General features: G+C 41.2%; 2 protein-coding genes and 1 gene segment (V, D, J or C); all 3 read right to left on the bottom strand.

Moving 5' to 3' along the window:
* Positions 1-2,744: 2,744 nt before the first annotated feature.
* LOC147137308 (uncharacterized) lies at positions 2,745-11,107 on the bottom strand. Of its 3 annotated transcripts, none has more exons than XM_086050237.1 (10): positions 9,999-11,107; positions 9,241-9,291; positions 8,130-8,549; positions 6,895-6,962; positions 5,919-5,993; positions 5,647-5,812; positions 5,461-5,568; positions 4,362-4,410; positions 4,065-4,252; positions 2,745-3,489 (listed from the first exon to the last, which is right to left on the bottom strand). In XM_086050237.1, exons 3-9 carry the CDS (start codon positions 8,511-8,513, stop codon positions 4,110-4,112), a joined length of 993 nt encoding a protein of 330 aa, XP_085906363.1. In that variant the 5' UTR covers positions 8,514-8,549; positions 9,241-9,291; positions 9,999-11,107; the 3' UTR covers positions 2,745-3,489; positions 4,065-4,109. The 3 variants fall into 3 exon arrangements, with proteins under 3 accessions (XP_085906363.1, XP_085906361.1, XP_085906362.1); XM_086050235.1 differs by having other exon boundaries at positions 5,647-5,815; positions 9,999-11,106; XM_086050236.1 differs by having other exon boundaries at positions 2,745-3,483; positions 5,647-5,815; positions 9,999-11,106.
* Positions 11,108-13,355: 2,248 nt separating this feature from the next.
* LOC147137307 (M1-specific T cell receptor beta chain) lies at positions 13,356-22,606 on the bottom strand. The gene is made up of 8 exons (XM_086050238.1): positions 22,488-22,606; positions 21,100-21,237; positions 20,943-20,999; positions 20,599-20,871; positions 16,227-16,577; positions 16,137-16,154; positions 14,641-14,747; positions 13,356-13,943 (listed from the first exon to the last, which is right to left on the bottom strand). The coding sequence occupies exons 2-8, from the start codon at positions 21,134-21,136 to the stop codon at positions 13,914-13,916; spliced, it is 873 nt and encodes a 290-aa protein (XP_085906364.1). The 5' UTR covers positions 21,137-21,237; positions 22,488-22,606; the 3' UTR covers positions 13,356-13,913.
* Positions 21,858-22,740, bottom strand: LOC147137306 (T cell receptor beta variable 5-1-like). The segment is given in 3 exon segments: positions 21,858-21,872; positions 22,295-22,611; positions 22,698-22,740. Coding segments are annotated over 3 exon segments (375 nt in total).
* Positions 22,741-23,136: the final 396 nt, after the last annotated feature.

Below are 23,136 nucleotides of genomic sequence, written 5' to 3'. Positions count from 1 at the left end.
GGAGTGGTTGCAGCTCATGGACAGCTCGTCGCCCGGCGCCTTGACGGCGTCGGCGGGGATTTGCTCCATTCTAGTGATGACGGCCTCGGCGGGGACGGAAACAAGCACAACAGAGCACAGGAACAACGCACACATGGCGGCTAAGTGTTAGCTGGAGAAAGACCAAGCGCAATTTGCGGCAGCTGCAGCGGTCGAGGCATCCTCGCGTCGATTCCGCTTATGCCACCACCGCTGCCTCATGTACGCCTCAATCGAGGCAGCTGCCTTTGCATTTCTTCCTTCTGCCGGGAGATGTCGCAACTCCATTCGACCTGCTGCCGCTACCTTTTCTCATTCCACTGCATCCAACGTTTTTATGAACGCCTTCTTTTTGTTCGTATGTGTTTGGAAACGACTTTGTTTTGTTAGTGCTCAATATACAAAGATGAAACTCTATAGGGTTAGGGTTAGGGTTAGGCAACAAAATACCTGAAAATATTTTCTTCTCTTCGAGGGGGACTTTGTACGCTCTTAGTCTGTACTATGTATGTATGTCTGTATGTATTTATGTACGTACGTACGTACGTATGTATGTATGGTTGTATGTATGGTTGTTTTTTCCCCAAAAAACACCTTACTATACATAGTCGTTATTTTTTCCCCAAAAACACCTTACTTTACATGGTCATTCTTTTTCCCAACAAAACGTCTTCCAAAAAAACACCTGACAATACATGGTCGTTTTTTTCCCCAAAAACGACTTATGGTTGTTTTTTTTCCCCCAAAAACACCTTACTATACATGGTTGTTTTCTTTCCAAAAAAAACGCCTTACTATACATGGTCGTTTTTTTTCCCAAAAAATGCCTTACTATCTATCCATAGTCGTTTTTTTCCAAAAGAAAACCTTACTATACATGGTCATTTTCTTTCCCAAAAAATGTCTTACTATAGATGGTCGTTTTTTTTCCCCAAAATACGCCTTACTATACATGGTCGTTTTTTTTCAAAAAAATCGCCTTATCGTCTTTTTTTTTTTTTTTGTTCAAAAAACGCCTTCTACCCATGGTCGCTTTTCCCCAAAAAATGCCTTACCATTCATGGTCATTTTTCTTCCCAAAAACACCTTAGTGTACATGTATAGCCGTTTTTTGGGGGGAAAAAATGCTAGTAGTTGCAACTTTGGCGTTGGGCGTTTTTGGGGAAAAAAAACATCATGTAAAGTAAGGTGTTTTTTGGGGGTAAAAAAACAACCATGTATAGTAAGGACTTTTTTGGGGAGAAAAACAACTCCCGACCATCCATCGTAAGGCGTCTTTTGGGGAAAAAAACGAAAAAAGGCTCAGAAGGACATTTTTTCAAAATGACATCACAACTGCTCACAATGACCAATCACGGCTCAGATTCAGAAGACAGGTCAGCCGTGATTGGTCGTTGTGAGCAGTTGTGATGTCATTTTCAGTCGACAGAAGACAAAATGGCCGCCCCCAGAGATGGCTAAGAACGAGTGCATTTTGCTGCTTAACTTATATTACACAAACGCAAAATTAATCGGAATGCCGTGTTTCAACTAGTGGGCCTGCTGGGAACATATTCTTGAAAAAATATATATTTGGGTTGAGTTCCTATTTAAGACCAGGACGTTTTTTTTTTTTTGCATAGACAGTATTTTTTAATTGACATGACCGTCCTCCACCCAACTCACACAGCCCTGACTAAAGCTACCCTCACTAACATGTACACGATTTGCGCCTGTACTTAATTTGTTAGCCAAGGCTGCTAAATTGGTAGCATGGTTTATGCATGTTAGAAAGTTGCCAAACACGAAATGTTACTGGTTTGTTGTATTTTTGTAACGTACAACACCAAGTCGAATCGATTGCAAAAAAGTGGTGATTAACTTTCACAACAACCCGTTGAGAACGATTTTGTTATTTGTCACCAAGGGTGTCCAATTCCACTTCATCAGCTGTTTTACCTCATACTAATCTATCGGTAAATCAGGATTTCTAAGCGTTGAGGCAAGGTTGCCCTCAGGCTGTGGGTGTGTTTCAGCGTGCGGTTGGCATCATCATGTAAAGTGTGTCAACTCATTTTTTGCGTGCCCTCGCAAAGTTACTCATCACCGTGAAGCGTGCCGACGGCACACAAGTAGACTCCGGTGTCATTGGGCCGCACCTTCCTCACCGTCAAGAACCCGCTCTCGGGCTCCGCCTGCTCGGCCCAGAAGCGGTCCGGGATGACCTCTCCGAATTCGGGTCGGCTCTTGAAGGGCGTGACGCTGAGGATGTTCTTGACGCCCTCTCCCGGAGTTTTCCGGTACCAGGACATGATCAAGTAGCTGCCGCCCAGGTCATGGCTGCAGTCAATGCGGGCGGTCAGGCCTAACCGGACCATCAAATCTGACATCTGACGGACCCCGCGGCCTTCTCCTGGAAGCAATCCAGCCAATTAACGTGTGCTTATGTATTCACCATCGTCAGATAACATGCGGATTCTCACCAGCAACGCCGCAGAGCAGACATACGACAAGCAGGCAGACGGCGGGGGGGGGTGAGTGACAAGTGAGAGCCCCCTCCCCACCCACATCCTCCAAAGTGGCATCTGAAAGGGTGCGTCATCAGTATGACGCGGTGTGATACCGCAAGGTTCCTTATCAGTCATCTCATCAGCTCAGTTGTGTATTTCAGAGAATTAAAAAAAAAAAAAAATTCGATTTATATTTTATGCAACAACAACAACAAAAAAAAAGCAGAATAGAGAAAACACGTTTTGGAATTGTTTTAATATTCATGAAAAGTTGCCTATTCGAGTTGAAAAGTTGAGTTCGACATGTACATGGGACAAACTTGTCAAGTTCAGAGTAAACATTTTCAATCAAGTTGTACATTTAAAAAGTTGTCATATTATGACCCAAGAATTGCTTTTCTAAAAAATATTTTTTTAAACAAAGTTGACTTGAGGAACACGCTATGTATTTTGGTAAGTGAAGTTGATCATTTGTAGAAAGGTTGTATAATAATAAAAAAAAAAAAAAAAAAAAACCTTTCTTTCAGATCCAACTTTTTGTATACTTTAAAGTAAAATGAAAATGTACAAGATTTTTTTGAAAGAAAATCTTGAGGCCCTCTCCAAGACATTTATTTTGAGGAAAAGTTGCAGGAAGGAAAAAAGGTTGAACACAATGTGTATTTGACCAAAAATGTATTTTTGAGACCAAAAAATCCCTAAAAAAATATCATCTGTCTTGCATTCAAAAAAGGTGGTTTTGAAACTTTGGAGCATGACACTGCTATGAATAAGTGTGCTTCATGTAATGAGTGGCCTATGAAAATAGTTGGGATTCATTCCTTTGTTCCTGCAGATGCTGCCATGTTTATCTTCTCATCGTGAACAACAGCAGTGAGGACCTCATGGTGTCCATCACCATTGTCTCGCTTTCCAAGCGCCACTCATGAATGTGTCTTGGACCCGAGCGTCCACCTCCTAACCTGCGTCATGCGTCCTCCACATAAACAAGATAAACGCACACAGTTATTATTTCAGCAGAAAGCTGAGACACTTTTCTGCATGCATTGAAACAATAGCGCCATCCAGTGGACAAATGTAAAAGAAACTTTAAAAAAATAAAATAAAAAAAGTTGCACTTTGTCAAGTGAATGTCTTTTTTTTTTAAGAAAAAAATGTTAAGATAATGGATGGATGTTGCAAACTGACGAGCTAAAAAAAGTACCAATCTTCAACCCAATCTGCTGGGTCAAAATAAATAACCCAATCTTCTTAGCGAGTGGGTTAGGAAAACAAGTTGAACAACCCTCTAGTTTTGGTTTTTATTAGATAAAAAGCAGATTTAGAAAAAGTAGTGTGTAGATTTAGAAAATGTAGTGTATTAGGTACAACTGTGTGATTGTTATTATAAAAAAAATGGAGGAAAAAAAAAAAGAAATTTAAATAGTTGTTTGAAAAAAACCTGGAAATTTAAATAGTTGTTCATTTCAAGAAATATTCATTTTCCAAAACGAAAGTAAATTCTCAACAAAACAACTGTTGAACACAAAAGTTAGGGTAGCGCGTGTGCAGGAGTACCTAACGTTACGGCCGGGGGGAGCGTGAACCCAATCCGTGGTGGTGTCAGCATCCATGCGTGTGCGCGTACGTGTGCGTCTCCCCAACGACGCTCTTGTGGTAGTGACGGCACAGCGTGTCATCGCCGGGGGCGTGGCCCATGCCGCCGCAGCAACGTTCCACCACCGGGCCGACGTCCTCCAGTGACTCTTTGCATGGAATGTGTGTGTGTTGGGGGGGGGGAGTGGAGAGATGACAACACGCATTTGTGCAGGGGTACCTAATGTTACGCCATCGGGTGCAGGGCGCCTGACTTACTTGGGCCGCTGGCGCCATGCCTGCTGCGATCGCGCTTCCTCTTTTTGCCCTACCAAACAGAAGCAAAACCGTCGGTTCCAAACCGTTGCCATTGAATGTACAACACTGGGAAAAAAAATGCTTAAAAGTGAAGTCAACGCGTTTTTTTTTTTCAAGAATATGTTCTATGCAAGCCCACTGGTTGAAACAAGGCATTCTGATAAATATCGCGTTTGTGGAATAAGAGTTAATCCACCCGTTTTTAGCCATCTCTGGGGGAGGCCATTTTGTCACTGCTGTCGATTGAAAATAACATCACAACTACTCAGGGCTCAGGTAACGACCAATCACGGCTGACCTGTTTTCTGAAGCTGAGCTGTGATTGGTCGTTACCTGAGCCCGAGCTTTGTGCCGTTGAGTCTAGGCACATTTATTTCATTGAAAAAATCCCGAGGCACACCACCAGCTGAAATTGTGAAAAAAAAAAGCTTCTTTTAACAATATAAGTGTTATATTGATTATATAAGTATTTTTTAACATTATATTATAATCTCTTGAATAGGAATTAAAGACACTAAAAAGTATTTTATAATGTTTCATATTGATACTTACTCAGTGTGAAACATGGGCCTGTTTGGATAAACATGCGTCACTAATTCGCTTGTCTTTAAACAAATTACTGCTACCTGCTGCTGCCACCTGCTGGTATGGAAGAGTACTACAATGTAGTAAAGACATGATTACGGTGCCAGGCCCTAGGCTGCTTAGGCACACAAATTTGTTAATTTCCCACGGCGCTCCTGACAAGATCCCCCGGCACTAAGAGTTTGAAAAACACTGCCTTACATGTTACGTCCCATCAAAACTTTACACGGTGTTCAGCAGAGCTGGACAGTCCGTCCCTGGGCCGGGCCGGACCGGTCGGCCCCTACGGATCGGAATAGTAAGTTAGCCAGCTAATTGTTTTTAAATAAACCTCTTCCGTTAGCATCTCTCCCGCACGTTTTTTTTTTTTTTCTTTCATCCTCGGGGGTCGACAACGTTTATGAATATGGCCGGAGGGTCGCGGGCGGAGGGGCAAAAAAAGGGTCAAGCGCCCAGCTCTGGTGTTCGGTCTTACATAGTTTTCTGTGCAGGACCAGTCTGGATGCTGCAGGCTGTGGAGGATTTTGTGCTCCTCGGCTTGTTGGTAATACTTGGCTTGTAGCTTTTTGGGCAGCGACTTCCACTGCGGAAGCCCAAAAGAGGTCCTCAAATGCCGTGACACCGCATGAAAATACCGAGACGGGTTGAAGCGGTACTTTACCATCCTTCCTAGGATTTTATTGACTGCTGCAGAGTTGGTGATGTTGAACTGGGCGACAACGTTGGGACTCTGCTCCTTGCGGAAGAGCATGAAGGCATTGGGCGGCTTCTTGATGTACGGCCGATCGGCATCCTGCTGGCTGTGGCCGTAACACTGGCTTTTGCTGCTACTAGGCACGCACACACAAAACACACACACACACACACACACACACACACACACACACGATAAGAGTGCTGCAGAATTTGATTTTACTTTGTTTTTATACTTACATGGACTGCGAGGCTTCTGTCGGAGGGTCAACGGAGTCGGATGACGAGGACGCCCCATACATCATCTCGCCATTACTGCACATGCATACACGCGCATACATAAGACTAGACTCTTGTGTCAAAAATAAAACAAGTTAGCCAATTTGAACATCAAAACATAAAAAAAATGAAAAAAAGAACTTTTAAAAAACTTAAAAAGCAAGTGACAAGAGAAGTGAAACCGTTCTTACCAATACAACAAATGAGGTCACATGCAAGAATTGCATGTAAAAATGTTTTATGGGAACTGGGCCAGCGGCAGTTATATCAAAGTAAGGCCCGGCCCATTAATCGGCCGATGGCAGCTTCTAAAATCGTCAAAAATGCTTACATTGATAACAGTCAAATTTTGACCGTTTTACACTACTTTTGTCAAATCTTTCCCCCTCCTTTAATAACGCATTACAACATAATCCAAAAATTGTACCGTTCAAATCCCCACCCCACCACAAAAAAAAAATCGGCAAAAAAAATCTGCCGATTTAAAGGATAAAGCATTATAAAATAATCAAAATGTTCTGCCTGTAATTCATATATTCTATTGTTGTAAGGGTTAAGGAACCCCAAAACAAGTTAGTTTATTCAATATACATTATTTTTAAATAACCGGCTGATTAATCGTATCAGAATTTTACTCTGCCAATGTGGTTGACTATGCTACCAGTGGTTCGAACAAACAAATCACGTTCCACATAGATGTGTGCCTCTTGCAAATCATACCCGCACCAGCTACATGAAAAAGAGCAAATGTGAATCGCTAGCGGCGGACACAAACTAGTCCTAAGATCTATGCCTGTTCTGAATGGGAATTGAGCTCATGACAGCCGAATCAAAGGCAGCTATGTGAACCACTACACACCCAATGTGCCTCATGACCTCACTTACCAACCTTTAACACATTAAAAGTTTTCATCACAAGTGTTTGCGTGTCACTTACAATCTTCCAAGAAGCGGCTGGCTCGCGCCTTCGTGCGCCGGCATCATCGTGACGTCGTCATCCTGATCCTGCGGGGGGCGGGGGGGGGGGGGGGGGGGGGAACAAAACGCATACACACACAAGCACGAGAAACTTATATTGCCATAAGCCCCTTTCGCTCTACATGAATCCCTCGCGCCTCTTCGCCTAGTATTCCGTACAACGGTAAAATCATGCCGCAGCTGCTGACGGCCACAGCTCACGCGCCACAACAGGTCCCGCCTCTTAAAGGCTCATATAAACGACAAAAACGTGCACTTTTTTTCACACACATTTCACGCTTGCAATTTGATTATTTTTTCTTTTTTAAAATATGGTTACAATGTTTAAGAAAAGTGTATATTCACTATTTGAAATTTAGTTACCGAAACTTTAATTGCCGTTAATCTTTAATGCACACGTGAAATTAAATTTTTCTAAAATGTAATTTCCATCTCCAATGAGAATCAAGTTTTGAAGGAGTTATGAGAATCTTCACAAGCACATAAATCATATGTAAGACAATTATTTGTAAATATAATGTAAGATGAGTTTGAAATTGATTTATTTATGGTTTTAACTTTTAATGTGTGCAAGTTTATTTTTTTTGGGGGGGGGTTAATTACTTTTGTTTTTTCACTATCACTCTTAAACCTGCTGGGTCAAAAACCCAATTTGGGTAAAAAAAAAATTGGGCCAACCTGCTACTTGGGTGAATTTGACCCAACTTTTGTTTGTGCAAAACAACCCAATTTATTGGACAAGACATGTTTTGTTTTGACCCAGGTAGTGGGTTGGTTCAATTTTTGACTATTTTTTTTTGACCCAGCATTTTTAAGGTGCACACTCAAAAAGCAGTTACGACAAAAACAACCCAAATTGGGTCACACGTGACCGACCAACTTTTTGGGTTATTTATTGAACCCAAAAAATTGGGTTAAATGTACAACCAGCAAAACAACCTTTTTTTGTGCAAAACAACCAAATCTTTTGAGTTGTTTTGTGGGTTCTACAGTTGATCCAACCTTTTGGGGTAAATGAATAACCCCAAAAAGTTTGGTCAGTCCCTTTTTGACACAATTTGGGTTATTTTTGACCCAACAGTTTTTTAGAGTGCATGCCTACTGCGGCATTTTTTTTTCTCCACACCTTCTTTGGGGGTGAGTAGCATTAGAGCCATAAAAAAATGCAGGACGGCGTGAAAGGAGTCTGGTTACCTGGTCTTGGATGTCGATGGGGCCCGGTTGGCCGCCCAGGTAATCGGGCAACCAAAAGTCATCCAGAACATTGGAGAGTTCATCGTCTATATCCAGGGGCTGCTCTTCCATCAGCAGCTCCATGTGATCTTGACCGCTTGCAAGGGGCAGCAAGTCTGTCGCCGCTTTGGGCTCGCTTGCCTCAGTCGTAGTGGGCAGGGGCCGGGCATCTTCTTTAGGGGACGGAGGCGGTGGCGGCGGCGGCGGCGGCGGCGGCGGCAGCGGCAAAGGGGTGCTGGCGGACGTGTTGCCCCACAAGATGGCGTCGGCCGACTTCAGGATGTTGTCCAGCAGCTTGTCCCACTTGACGTCCTCGTCGGTGGGCAGCGTCTGAAGGTGCTCCATGCTGTTCACTCCTGACTGCCAGGCACTTATAATCTCCTGGGAGAGCAAAATAAAAAAAATTTTTTTTTAAAAAAAAAATCACATTTTGATTGGAGATTGAGCCCACGCTGGCTGCATTCGGGTCAGCTACGTGAACCATGACACTACCAATGGACCGCACAAGCTAGTCATGAGATTCGATGCAAATGCTAGAAACACAACACTACCTATGAAACACAAAAGATTTCATACAAAATCTATAACTGAAATTATGCCTGCGTTATACCGGAACTGAGCCCATTCTAGCATCATTTAAGTCGGCTATATAAAAGTCTTCCAGCTGCAGCTAACATGTTGGTTTTGAACAAAAATCCTGACATATATAGTTTTTTATTGAACCTTTAATTATCCCGGCAAGGCAACTGAGAACAGATTCTCATTTGCAATCTGGCTGAAGACAACAAAGCAAATTAAAATAAAATAAAAATACATAGCTGAACGACTGTACAGAGAGAAATAAAGTAATTGTGATCCCCCCCCCCCCACACACACACACACTCAATATTGCGACTACGATTTAAAAGTTTTTTTTCCCCCAAGGTCGTCTTCCCATGTATTTTTTTTTCACAAACACAAAGGAATACAGTTGCCTGTATTACAATAAAAAAATTTATTATACATAAATGTTTTGGTCTAACAAGTGAATTAATATGAGCAACATTGAATCAATTAAGAGTTGTTAACTTACATAACACTGACTTGCAGTCTTCTAGGCGTCCACTTCGGCAACTTCAAATCTCTACCAAACAAATGTGGCATAAACACAAATCAGTAAATCAGACCCTAGATAAAAATATATAAATAATTTGACATTTGACTATGTATATATCAAGCCTACCAACTGACAAAATGAAGTTTTTTTTTTTTCCAAATTGCATCCTTTGCAATTTAAAAATTGTCGGTTATAATGTAATTGTTCAGCCAATGAAATTTGGACATAATACCATCATAGTATATGGTGAATAAAAGGTTAATAACTGGCATAAGACAGCAATACCCCTCATTAACTTTTTTAAAAATGATCTCTCGGGATGAATGAGATGAGTTTTATTATTTGTGGCTGGATGTTCCTGTCAAAATATTGAAAGTATAGACAAAAGTATTGCGAACTTTGGGAACTCACTTCACTATCAATGTTCCAAAAGCAATCTGAGATCCACTACAATTGCACGGACATGTAAATACACTAGCTGTATCCAGTGTAATATGAATGGGAAATTGATCCCATGCCAGATACATTCAATCCATCTTTGTGAACCACTACATTATAAGTCCCACTCAAATTACTTGTGAGTTCCAATACAAAAGCTGTATCAAAATATTTATATGAATTATAAATGAGTACTAGAATTACAAGTAGAATTGGTAGTATGCCAGTGGAATTAGTAGTGAGTAGTAGAACTTGTAGTATATGTGGAGTTACATTGGACCTGCTGTTATACTCACCAGCTGTGCTCTCATTAAGGTTCCTCCCGAACCTGTGGAGTGTTGGAACTCCTTCTGGACTCGCTTGGTGAGATGCGTGGACGTCCACCCACGGACGTGGTAGGACAAACTGAGCCCGAAAAGCCTCTTAAAAGTCATCAAAGCGCTTTGTTATGTCACCCGACCTTTAGGTTTAAAGATTCCCGATTTGAATTTTTTTGGACTATAGCTCCTAGCAGTCTGCGCAACCGGTGCGCCAGAACACGCCATTAACATTTTAAGGTCTTGATTTGTTTTCATTTTGTTGTCAAGAGAGAAAAGTTAAAAACGAATTGAATGAGTTTGAGAGCGACAGTTAGCTCGTGGCTAAGATGCTAGCGCGCCGTTTGCCCCGCTGGCCTTTTGGGCGACTCAAGTGACATTGACGTTTACGTTCAAACTAAACGCCTGACATATTTGTGTCGTCAAACGCCGGGAACATAACTTATGTCACATTGTAACAATTATCACATTCACCTCCATGATAATTCGGTCAATCTTAGCAGATTCTTAGTTTCGTACCACCCACTAATAAACAAACGTTAGTCGAAGTTGAGTTTTAAAGTGGAAACTTTCATTAAAACAAATGTGTTGAATTTAATGATGTATTATTATTATTATTATTATTATTATTATTATTATTATTATTATTATTATTATTATCATCATTATCATTATTATTACATTTGGTAACCATCGCTGCTGGTAAACCATGAGCCATAATGGCAGACGTTGGTCCAGTTTGAAAGCTGCACTCAGCTGCACTTGGGGCCATAATGGCGGACAAGGTGGTCCGGCTTCACCTGCTGCCGTCTACAATGAACCGCCACGGCGGCCATGTTGGTCCAGTTTCAATGCTGCCCTCTGCGACACTCTTAGCCATAATGACAGATACGTTGGTCCAGTTGTGCGTAGAAAGGTGGGTGACGCGACGATTTCATTACTCGGTTAAAAACACTTTTATATACTGTATTTATCGTGTTTTCTTTTTAGATTATAGTATTGATATTGCATCACGCTTGGTCAACTTGCACAAATGAAGGTAGGTTGCGGTGAATAACGTTGGTCTTTTATGACGTGTACCAAACCAAGTGTAAAAAAGTTGTACAATTGTTGACGTCTCAGTATGAAAGGCTGACTCGGCATTGACGGCCAATTACGTCAGGCACTGCGGTGTCTATTTTTTTTTTTCAAAGTGTATTTTTTTCTCAAAGATTTTACTGAAATGTTATACAATAAAAGTAACAAAGTGCGTTCAGACAATGCATAAATGAGATGATACAAAGGAAACGAAAACTAGTAAAAGCAAGAAAAGTACTTTATTAATTTCCGTGACAATTATTGTTTAAAAACGTCTGAATAAATGTTCATCAAAGCTTCACATTATTTATTTGTGACCAATTTAAGAGGACAGTTTTTCCCCAAAATGATAGTGCTTGTTTTATTTATTTATTTATTTTATTTTATTACTATGTTATGCGTAGCTTTACAGGTAGAATCACAAACTTTAAGAGAAAGAGACACAAATCTGGAAACACATTCATTGTCAAAAGGACTCTGCTTAAAATGGGTAAATCTCTTTGAAGCCATGAATTCAGAATAGTTTTTTTTTTTTTTTTTTAATTGGGTGAGAAGTTACATTGTTGCTCTTTGACATTCTTACAGACAAAACACAGACAGACTGAAATACCTAACGCATCTTTAAATGGGGAAAATGAGACTATTATCTACGGGTTTAGCGTTTGATTGAAACAATTTCATATTAAGATTTACTTAGTTATAATCCAGAAGCACCTGAGAATTTTTTTCTATCGGATCTTTAAACTTCGAAGAGATCCGATTGCAAAGGTTTTCCCAGTGCAATGGTCGAAACTATATGTGCCGAAATTAATTGATGAATTGACAACTAATCCATAATGAAATTAATTGACAACTATTTTACAAATCAAGTAATCTTTTAGCCTCTCAACAGTAATTATTCTCATTTCTTTAGTCTGTTTTGAAAGCAGACCGATTACTGGTATTTTTTGTGTTGAATCCAAATAAGACATTTGCAAACATCAGCTTTTACTTTGGAAAACAAAGACCCAACATGTCAGGCCAACATTTCAGTACAAATTGTATTTTGAAGCCTGCAACTCAAAAAAGAAAGGCTGGCAACATATAAGGTAAAGTAGCGCAGACACCTTAAGGACCTGAATTTCAAGACTCAACATTTGAAAGGCAAATTGATCCTAACTTTCATGTATAAAGGTAAATTTTGCACATTTAAGGCTCTATTTTGTGAACCACGTCAATCATGCAGGGCGTATGGCGTATTGTGCCGCAGGCAGGTCACACCCAGTATTTGTAATTTCGCAGCCAAGCACAGGCCGGCGGATCTGAGAGAGGGTGGTCTGCACCTCCGTGAAGATATTTGGAGATGGATTGGTTTTGGAAGTGCCGCCTAATATTTCTGCTTTTTATAAAAGACGCCTTTTCGCAACAAGTGAGACGACGTTTTTGCGCTGGCTACTGGAAGGATAGAAATGCACTTGTCCTTCCAGTCATTTTTTTTCAATGTCTGTTTTTTGAGTCAACTGTCTGAACTTTTGAACAAGCCAACTGTGTCATCAATCCGGCAAATGCCATCCAGTGACCAAATGGTTTGATTGGCTCATTATGGTCACATGATCACAATCAGGCCTACCAGAGTACACTAGCTGCATAGACAGTGTGTGACAGTGTGGCCTATGTAGAAAAAATGATGTGTGACAGCGCACATATTTCAAGTTTTTTTTTTTTTTTTTTTTAACCATTTAGCCTCTGCCAATGAGATATTTTTATGATCTATATTTGGGAGTAGTAATAGGTCTACAGTTTTCTATGAGTGATCGGCACTGCATTGGCCAAAGTAAGAATACGGTTGTTGTTATCCTTTCGGCTTTTCCCGACAGGGGTCGCCACACAATGGTAGAAATTGTCATAAAATAGAGGCCATTTGCACTAATATAATCTGAATAAATGAATAAGGGGGGGCGGGAGGGTGCTGGGTCTTTAATTCTGATACGGCATGTCTTCTTGCAATAGAGATTATTTGATAAAAATAATTCTATGTAATACTTTGCATTTTTTTAATACACGTGTGCAAGTGAGAAACGTTTAATTTTCTTAAATGCTTGTGTGATGTTTTATGTAGAGCACTTTGTTACTGCTGCTGTTGTTGATAAAGTGCTCTAGAAATAAAGCTGATGTGAATTTTATATTTTGTTAGAAATATATTATATTTTGTTCGTCAAAACAAATAACTTCAAACTGATAAAAGCAATAAACAGAACACAAAAAAGCATACAATTGAAATAAAAGGAAAGAAAAAGTAATGATGCTTTATTATATAAAATTGTGTGCAGCTGTACTATAATTGTAATTTTTAAAAATTATTTCTATCTATGTTTATTTTCATTTGTGATCATTTTCATTTTGTCACAATGGAGAATTAATCCAAAAAATCAAATCAATTAACAGTATTTGTATTTATTGCTGTATATTGTATTTTTAAACAGATATTTTACTCGTATTACTTATGGCAATGCATTGACTAATCAAGCATGTAGGAGCAAATAAGAACACAATCATTTACAACAAGCTCATGTGTACAATGGCGATATTATTATGCTTTGCTGAGAGGTGTGTGCAGGTGCACAGTGCAAAGCCGGAGGTTGTGGTGAAGTGGAAAGTTTGTGCTTTGTCGTTTCTCAGCGCTATGAGCAACTGTGACCACATCCCGTCTACTTCTGCAACATTATTTGACTCAACAAGAACAATAACACTTAAACTTTCAAAATAACAACGTCTAGACCTGGAGCTGAAACGTAGATACTTTGCCCGTCAACACATAACATCCACAATGCAACTCAACTATGAGGGCCTCAGCTTTGCGGACCGACCCTGAAACAAAAAAAAGAACAAAGGAAAAAGCAGTTGAATTGACTTTGCCGCTTTCTCCACACACATGCGTTGTTGAAAACAAAACATGTTCACAATTTAGGAAGGGCATCTTGCCTGGTGTTGGTGGTTTAAATTTGGTAGTAGTTTTGCAAATTCTCTTTTTTTTTTTGTTAACATAGAAATAAATGATCAAAATCAACCTAAACTGGCAGCTTCAAAGCAAAATCGCAGACTTTCTGTATTCCTTTTTGAGACTTTTTTGTGGGTCTACTCAGACATGAATTCAAAATTTTACATTGCAATGTGAAACTACCTTTGGGGGCTGAATTTTGAAAAACATTCCTTGAGGGTGCTATCGAGATGGCAGACTTCCTGTGGCTTTTCGGGCATTACTTCAGAACTTTTTGGGAGTATACTCAAGATAGACATGCCTACCAAATTTCAGACAGCTGATTATTTTTAAAGACATTCAGGGTGCTGCCAAGCCAAAATGGCAACTTCAGACCAAAATGTCTGACTTCCCCTTTCTTCTAGAGACTCTTTTTTGAGTCTACTCGTGATGTGTTGTCTACCAAATTTCATGTTGCAAAGTGAAACTGGATTTGTGGGCTGCATTAAAAAAATCCGGAGGGTCCTACCTGGCTAAAATGGTCGCTTCAAAGCAAAATGGCCGCTTTACGGGTTTTGAAGTACCAACCTGACGTTTCCACAGCAAGAAGCCGACAAAAGCGGCGTAGACGCTGCTCTTGAATAGGAGGACGGCATATGACAGCTTGGCACTCTGAGTCACCCTCAAATATGCCACTGCACACAAACATCAACACGCTTTAGTCATATAGACCATTTCATTTTTTTTTTTTTAAACAATAGGTAAGACAATAGAATACTTCCAGGTGGCAGAAAAGTGACAGACTACTGAGGACCTGAATGGAAATGATGACAAAAACTTGTAGTGTTAGGGATTGCGGTGCCAGATACACTCCAAAGTTTTTAGTATTATGATACGTACCATTAATAATATAATGCTTATAGATAATTGTACAATCATTTATCAAAATGAATCCATGAGAATCTGTGGGTGACCCGGTCAAAGCTCGTGACGTCCGCCGTCCTAACTCATCTCCGTAGATGGCGGTGTTGCTTCACTTTGGATTTGAGATGAGCACAGTTTTGGAGTTGAAGATAAAGATTAGGGGTTAAGCCTGGTTCACGTGGCAGGATTTCAAAATTGTCGGCTGGATATTCTCAAGTCACACGGAAAATTTCGCAAAAGCCCTCCAGATGAAACGAGACTTCGGAGTAAACAAACGTGGCGGATTTAGAGGCGGCAGGGGTCTCGGATCGTGTCTTGACGGTGGTGCTAGTTTGTGAATGATTTTAGTGGAAAAAAGTGACATAAAAAGAAAAGACGTCGGGGTCTGTTGCGCCATGACTGTTTTGATTTTGGATTCCCACCGCACTTCCTGGCCGCCCCGCCATCTCGCTTTCTGATTGGCTGCAGGTCACTGCAGGCCCAATACGTCGATTTCTTTGACTCATTTGCTAGCTTATGCATTTAATATTAGCGTTATGCAACAGAGACAACTTGGCTTCCGAGGGGTGGCGGGGGCGGCGGGGTGGGGGGGGGTGTACGTTGTGTAATGTAATTTAAGCATACCGTTCAGCCTGTTGTTGCCTAAATTCTATTTTTATTTTAAATTGTTTGTCATTTAAATTTTAAATGACATGTCTGTTCTTGGTGTTGGATTTTATCAAATAAATGTCCCCCAAAAATGCAACTTATACTCCAGTGCAACTTCTAAAAGTTTTTTCCTTCTTTATTATGCATGTTATGGCTGGTGCGACTTATACTCCAGTGCGACTCATATACGTTTTTTTTCCTCCTTTATTATGCATTTTATGGCTGGTGCAACTTGTACTCCGAGCGACTTATAGTCAGGAAAATTCTGTACATTGTTCCACAACACATTATTCACCGGGTCTCGAAATATCAGTCAAAATGATCTAAAAACGGCAGCTAATATGGAAAACTGCTTTGGAAAGAGTGAATGAGTTAATATTGGAATGTAAGGCCTCGTTAACTACATTGACGATTGCGAAGGTTTTTGCCCCCCGGAAGTACTTTTGACATCATGGTGAATTTGTTCATATTCACGCAATTACTCAAATATGCCCACAGGAAATTATATTTACCTCTCGCCCCTTTTTCACCTGGTGGAAGACAAAGTTGAGTTAATAAAGCATCAGTGACCTTTGGAGCCGGCGCTGTTCTTACCCTCTTACCTTCAATGCCATACACGGTTTTCGAATGCGGGGTGATGTCTTTGCCGTCAAAGAAGCTGACCGTGCAGGTGAAGGCTCTGCCAGGCGTGAACCACGCATCTGCCGCCACCTGCAGCCGACTGGTCATTTTATAGAAGGCCCCGTCCGGCATGCCGTGGGCATCCGTGGCCACGCCCGTGGTGACATTTTGCTCGTCGACCTGCCAAGAGAAACGCACGTGGTCCGGGAAGAAGCCCGTGGCGACGCACACTAGCGTCTTCTTAAATCTCTGCTTGTCCTTGTGGTTGCGACACTCCTTCTGCGAAGGCGGGAACAAGGTGACTGTGGGCAGCTCGGGCTTGCGATCCGGTTCTGTAAAACCCCAAAACTTACTGATCACAACAAAGCAGCCTGGTTTGGTCCCCTTGCCGGTAGCTAAGAAATTGGTATTTGGAAGGTTTGTAGAAATTCTGTTCCTGAAGCCAGCAACATATGACGTTCAATCGACGTGTGTACAGTAAACCACCTCCCCATTACGTTCCAGGCCACCCTCACAATAAGGGAAATACGTGTGATAGAGTTAGTCTATTAAATATATTAGATATTCTTTATAGCATTTCCAGCACTTGTTTTTTTTTTAAGGTCTTTAAACACAATTTAAAAAAATATCAACAAATGACTAAGAATGAAACCGCAGAGGACCTGAGAATAAAATAAAGTGAATAGCTAACATAAATTCATCAGACTAGCCGATAGGTCAACAGTAAATCCTTTTTTCCCTCCAAACTGACAACTTTAACTCATCATCACATAATAGAATCAATAATCATGCCCAAACATGTACTGTACATGATAATATTATCCTACAAACGCACGTTTTGTAGGCGCAAAAAGTAGGATTGCAGAGGATTGTGACATTGACTAATCTTCAGCAAAAACTAGGCTGGGCTGAAATACTTCCAGTTTTCAGTTTTCGTCTTTAGTCAAATTTAGTGTCAAACAAAATAGCGCCCCACCAAATAGTGGTTGACAGTGGAATTACACCCAGAATAAACTCGAGGCAGAACAAAATAGAGTAACAAACAGACAGTAAAATTATAAAATTATATATATATATATATATATATATATTATATTATATTATATTATATATATATTATATTATATAATAGTTTTTTATTAAACAGCCGTGTAAACTTTCACTAAACTTTTGCTTTTACACATACTGTATTGTTTCCATTTTAATAAGTTTTAATCAAACTCTAGTTTCATGTACAGTAGTGGATTTGCTCAAGTGTTGATCAGAAATAGCATTGAGTCCTCTTTCCGATGCGCAAACGCTTTGCCCTCAAAGAGAATTTCTGTCGATTCACACTGATATTCCACCGTAATATTTATTTTGCTCAAAGCGTTATGGAATTTAAAAATATACAGTGCTAACTTTGACTTGGAGTATCCTTTTAAGCAGCCATGTTCACTTCATGCTGACAAAACCTGTAGCATGATTCACAATAGTGACCAACACTACAAACAAGACCCGATTTACACTGCTTTTTGGTCAAAATTGATTGACTATGTCACATTGTTTAACATCACATCTTTAACATTCCTAACAGTGACGTCATGAATGTTGTTTTTACTCTAAGATCACCGCATAATATTTAACGCTAATTTCACATAGTATGGTCATAGCCAGCCCGTAGGACAGGCGCTACATTTATCATCTCTACGGAGCTTAAGAAGCATTGACATTTTGAAATGTGAAGTTTTCGTTCTTACCTAAAACGGTCAATTTAGTTCCTGGTCCAAAGTAAGCTGTGTCGTACTTATAGCACGTTGGCGTTACCCTGCGACTAAAACTCTTCCCACTGCTAGACGAGGACTAATGATGCCCTTTGAAAAAAAGAATCAATAAATCTTCTTTTTACCTCACGACAACTTCTTTACCTTTATTAAGCCGTTGATTTTCCATGACTAGGCTTTTGTAACACTCTCCAATTCTCAGATTTAGCTCCTGAACGCAATTGCGGGATGATTCATTTAGAAAAAGCATTTCTTACCCAGCACGCTTAGCATTGCTCCACTGTCAAAGCAAACCTCCGAAGCTTTGGTGGCACACTGCGCGTGTGCCTTGCCTCAAACAGTCCACGATGGAAGCGTGGAAATGACGCTGCCGTGCGGCATTTTGCCCCCGATGTGCTGTATTGAAGCTTAATTACTGCCATTATGTGCAATAACATTAACAATGTCTTACCCTGCTAAAAATGTTTCCACGCCTTGTTCAGAGAAGCTTCTCAAGTTGCGCCCGCTCAAAACCGTTTTACCTCCGAGAGCTAGTTTCACTTAGCACATTTGTGACAGCTATCTATCATGATTAAACTGACCAACAAAAAGTCGCAAAAAGTCATGACCTTACTTTCGACGCACACGCCTTGAAGTACCTAAAACTGTTGCTGCTGTTACACTTTAAGCCCAAACTACAAAATCTTTTTAAAAAAAGGCTCCAAATTGGCTGGTTGCAAGCTGAGGATCCAGAGGAGGCTTTAAAAGGGTCCAAAAGAGTCAAACAAATGTCCTCATACTGTACAAGCAAAAGTGAAAAGCTGATAAAAAAAAAAAAGGAGAGATGTCACACCGAGGTAAGGCGGGGAGGTTTTTGTTCAGCCCTTCTATGGGCTTGTACCACCGTGTAACCCTGTTCCCACAGTGTTAGCGCTTTGCTCAAAAACGCAGCGTGTTTTTTTCGCCACAAAACAGATTGTATCTCAGCGCCTGGTCTGGATACACGTGAGAGCGATGAGTTGGGTCACGCCACCTGTGTAGAGGCTAAGAAACCTTTAAGGAAGTCGGTCGGAAGGTGATGTCTTACGTGTCCCGGCTGTCGGCCACGAACATGCAAAATGGCCGCCTCGGGACTTAACGATTATTCATCAGTGTATTTCCCACAGAAATAATCAGAGCTGGGCATATGTGACGGACCTCCATTTTGTAGGCGATAAATGATTGACGGGAAACTTGAAAAGATAGTTGGACTAAGCATCGTCGGAAGTCCTCAACACCCACTCCCCCCCACCCGCGTCTATGTAATCGTCTATTTTCGTGGTTTCGATGCAAAGCTCCGCTTCTCTGCTTTAAGAATCCGTTGGGATTACATTGCTAGCACAAACGTTTCCCCCGCCCCCGCATATTTAAAAAAATGTCAGCTACCGTAATTTAATTAATTAATTAACCATTAATGTATTTTTTTGTTTTGTTTGCGGTCTTCTGTCCAGGCAGCCATTATGTCCATAGAGGAGATGTGAAAAATAAGTTGATTTAGTTCTTGAGGAAAAGCTTTGATTTTCACCATTTGTTTACATTCGGGAAGTCAACCTGAACAGCATTGTGATTAATATGAAATATGAGTTAAAGAGGAAGTCAACGCAAACATTTTTTTCCAAGAATATGTTCTATGCAAGCAATAGTTGAAACAGGGCATTCCTATAAATATTGCGTTTGTGGAATAAAGTCGTTTTTAGCCATCACTGGGGGCGGCCATTTTGTTTTCCGTTGACTGAAAATAACATCACAACTCCTCACAACGACCAATCGCGGCTGGCCCGTTTTCTGAATCGCAGCCGTGATTGGTCGTTGTGAGCAGTTGTGACGTCATTTTCAGTCGACAGAAGACAAAATGGCCACCCCCAGAGATGGCTAAAAAAACAGTGCATTTTGCTGCTTAACTTATATTCTACAAACGCAACTAGTGGGCCTGCTGGGAACATATTCTTGGAAAAAATATGGGTTTGGATTGACTTCCGCTAAGCAGCAAAATCCACCCATTTTTAGCCATCTCAGGGGGCGGCCATTTTGTCACTTCCGTCGACTGAAAATGACATCGCAGACCCTCAGGGCTCAGGTAATGACCAATCACCTGTTTTATGAAGCTGAGCTATGGTTGGTCGTTATCTGAGCCCGGAGGGTGTGTGATGTCATTTTCAGTCGAGAGAAGTGACAAAATGGCCGCCCCCAGAGATGGCTAAAAAAACAGTTAATTTTGCTGCTTAACTTATATTCCGCAAACGCAACTAGTGGGCCTGCTGGGAACATATTCTTGGAAAAAATATGGGTTTGGGTTGACTTCCGCTAAGCAGCAAAATCCACCCATTTTTAGCCATCTCAGGGGGCGGCCATTTTGTCACTTCTGTCGACTGAAAATGACATCGCAGATCGGGTGGATTAACTCTTATTCCACAAACACGATATTCATCAGAATGCTGTGTTTCAACGAGTGGGCCTGCATAGAACCTATTCTTATACTTCCGCCTTAAGGCGCCTGTTGACTGGCAAGGCTTTTTAGAGCACCTCGCCGTCCTAGCGTGTCACTGTGTGCTGGTTGCGCAGAAGTACACACCTGTGTCTGACACTCTGACAGAGCGAATGCTGAGAAAGCCTCTCTGTATGTCCACACGGCCTATTTCTAGACGAGTGTCGTTCTGCTTGTAGACCGGCTCGTTGCCCACGCGGCTGAACCCGACCAGCTCGATGGAGCGGCGGCTTTTGCTCTGGTGGTACCACAGCATGTTTTCCTGCCTGTCGTCGTCGTGGCTGCACTTGAAGTCCACCCGGGAGTCCTCGTGGACTATTTTGGGTCCGGGCGGATGAAAGCGTACGAGCGCGACTTGACCTGCGGGCCGAACGCCGTGCGTCAGCAACTATCGACGTAGACAAATTAGCCGTCTTTGGCGATTGTGTTACTTGGAAGGGAGATGAGAAGAAGTCCGATCAGGGCGCTCGACATCGTCGTTGTGTTGACTGCAGAAATTTGTCCGAGAAAACATCAAAGCTTCAATTGAGCCACGATGTGAAACCATCTCATAAGAACACAGGACACCACTTGATCATTCACACTGACCATGAGAATTTGGGGGGGAGGGGGGTGGGGGCTCCATCGCTGACAGGTGCTTTGCCGCCCCCTGTTGGTCGAAGCCAATCAAGACCGTTTTGGTCGTACAGCGGGACTTCAATCTTCGTCAGGGTTAGGGACCGAGGCCTGTTGCAAATAGAAAAGGAGAAATAGAAATAGAAATTTCTCCGCAAAAATTTGCGAGAAGGGCACCATTAAGAGATACGATTTTAATTTGTTCCCTGACCAAGGCCATTACTTGTATCGCAAGTCATCTTTTCCCATTGAAATGAATGGAAATATGGAAATACCATTCATTTGTTCCAGCAACAGTGGCAACGATTAATCGTCAATTTATCAATTAACAACTGGATCGATAATTGTTTTTTGATCATCGGTTACGTTATGTACGGACCAAACAAGCTACTGAACTAATTTGTTTTCTGCAATTTGAAATATTCCGTTTTGAATAAAGAGATGGAAATTTTAAAATGTTTCTTTCCGATTCATCGATTAATCACCAAAACAATCGACAGATTAATCAATTCCTAATATAGTCACTAGTTGCAGCCCTAGTTCCAGCCTCCCCCATAAACAAAAAAAGAACAAAACATTTTTTTAATGGTAAAAATAGCACTACTATAATTAATAATTAAACAATGCAACAGAATTACGTCACTTTCCCATTCAATTCGATGCACATTGTGCTGCTCATTTTGGTGTGCGCATTTTGACCATCTGGTGGCAGCACTTAAGCCAAGTCATACTTAGTTCACACCCGCCTGGATGCAGCAGAGAATAAAAGAAACATGACTGAGTTAATTAGATTGCCTGTCTGCACGTGTTACTGCACCGTTTGTTCTCAAATCTTCTTTTTGTTTTATTGTTGCTTATCCTGCAATGCTTGAGTGGCTCATACTGCCGGAGACAAACACCTTGGGTTCATACATACTCGACCCATAAAGATGATTCTGATTTTGTTTCTGATCAACTATCAGTTTGATTTTATGAACTCCGCGTTGTGCTAGTTTGATATGAAGATGTTTTGTTTTGCCTTGTGAAACTAACGTGAGAATTCTCAATGGCAGCTATGGAGCCCGGGTGCCGCAGGTGTTGGTTTTGATATTAAACCCAGATAAGATGAGAGTTTTGGGGAAGTTTTTTTTTGTTTGTTTTTTATTTTTGTGACGACTGAAGGGCCAACGTGCAGCACCGTGCGAGCCGCGCAGAAGTACACCGCACTGTCATTGAAATTCAAGTTGGCGATGATCAGGTCGGACCGTTGTTGGCCGTCCCCGCCGAAGTTGACCTTCCCTTTCAAGTGGCCCTCGGGCGACGGGAACCCCCGATTGAGATAGCCCAAATACTCCATAGTGCCAACTCGATCTTGTTTGTACCAGAGGATTCGGTCGTAATCCGTGATGCTGTGCGAGCAGATAAGTTCATTGGCGGTGCGTTCCCCGAGTCTCTTTATCAGGAACGGCGGTGTTTGGTGCACCTTCGCGGCGTCGGACGCTGCTGCTGTGGGAATGAACGCACGGGGTGTTAAGCAATGTGTTGCTTTATTTATTTATTTTTCTTTTCTTGGGGTGTTCTTGGTTCCTCACCTTTAGTCTGCAGCAGGATGAGGATGAGCACTGTCACGATCATGTTCGTTGGAATGCGGTAGCTCCACTTTGTCGGTCGGGTCCTTCAAAATGCAGTCGAATTTTTCCCGTAAGAGGTGTGACGGATTTCCTTTTATCAGCAGAAACAGTATAGCCAGAATTCTCCTTGACTTTTGAGACTGTTTGCCTCCCCCTTTTGGTGGAAAGCAGTGATTCTCAAAACGTGGTACACTGGCTCCCACTAGTGGTACGTGAAAGAATCACTGCAAGTTTTGTTCAGGTGTATTGAACGTTTTACATTTAATCTTTAAGGGCGGTTGTTTTAACCCTTTATTAAGATACAAGTTTTATTGAAATCATGTGCAATACATAAAGACAGTGTAAGGCGAAATCAAAGATTTGTGTCTCAATATATTCTACATGTTTGAAGATGAATGCT

This window comes from Filicampus tigris, chromosome 13 (assembly GCF_054856515.1).
Source record: "Filicampus tigris isolate MCC_2025a chromosome 13, RoL_Ftig_1.0, whole genome shotgun sequence".
Classification (NCBI taxonomy): Eukaryota; Metazoa; Chordata; class Actinopteri; order Syngnathiformes; family Syngnathidae; genus Filicampus; species Filicampus tigris.
The sequence above is the reverse complement of the archived record's forward strand: the minus strand, read 5'-3'. Positions and strand labels throughout refer to the sequence as shown.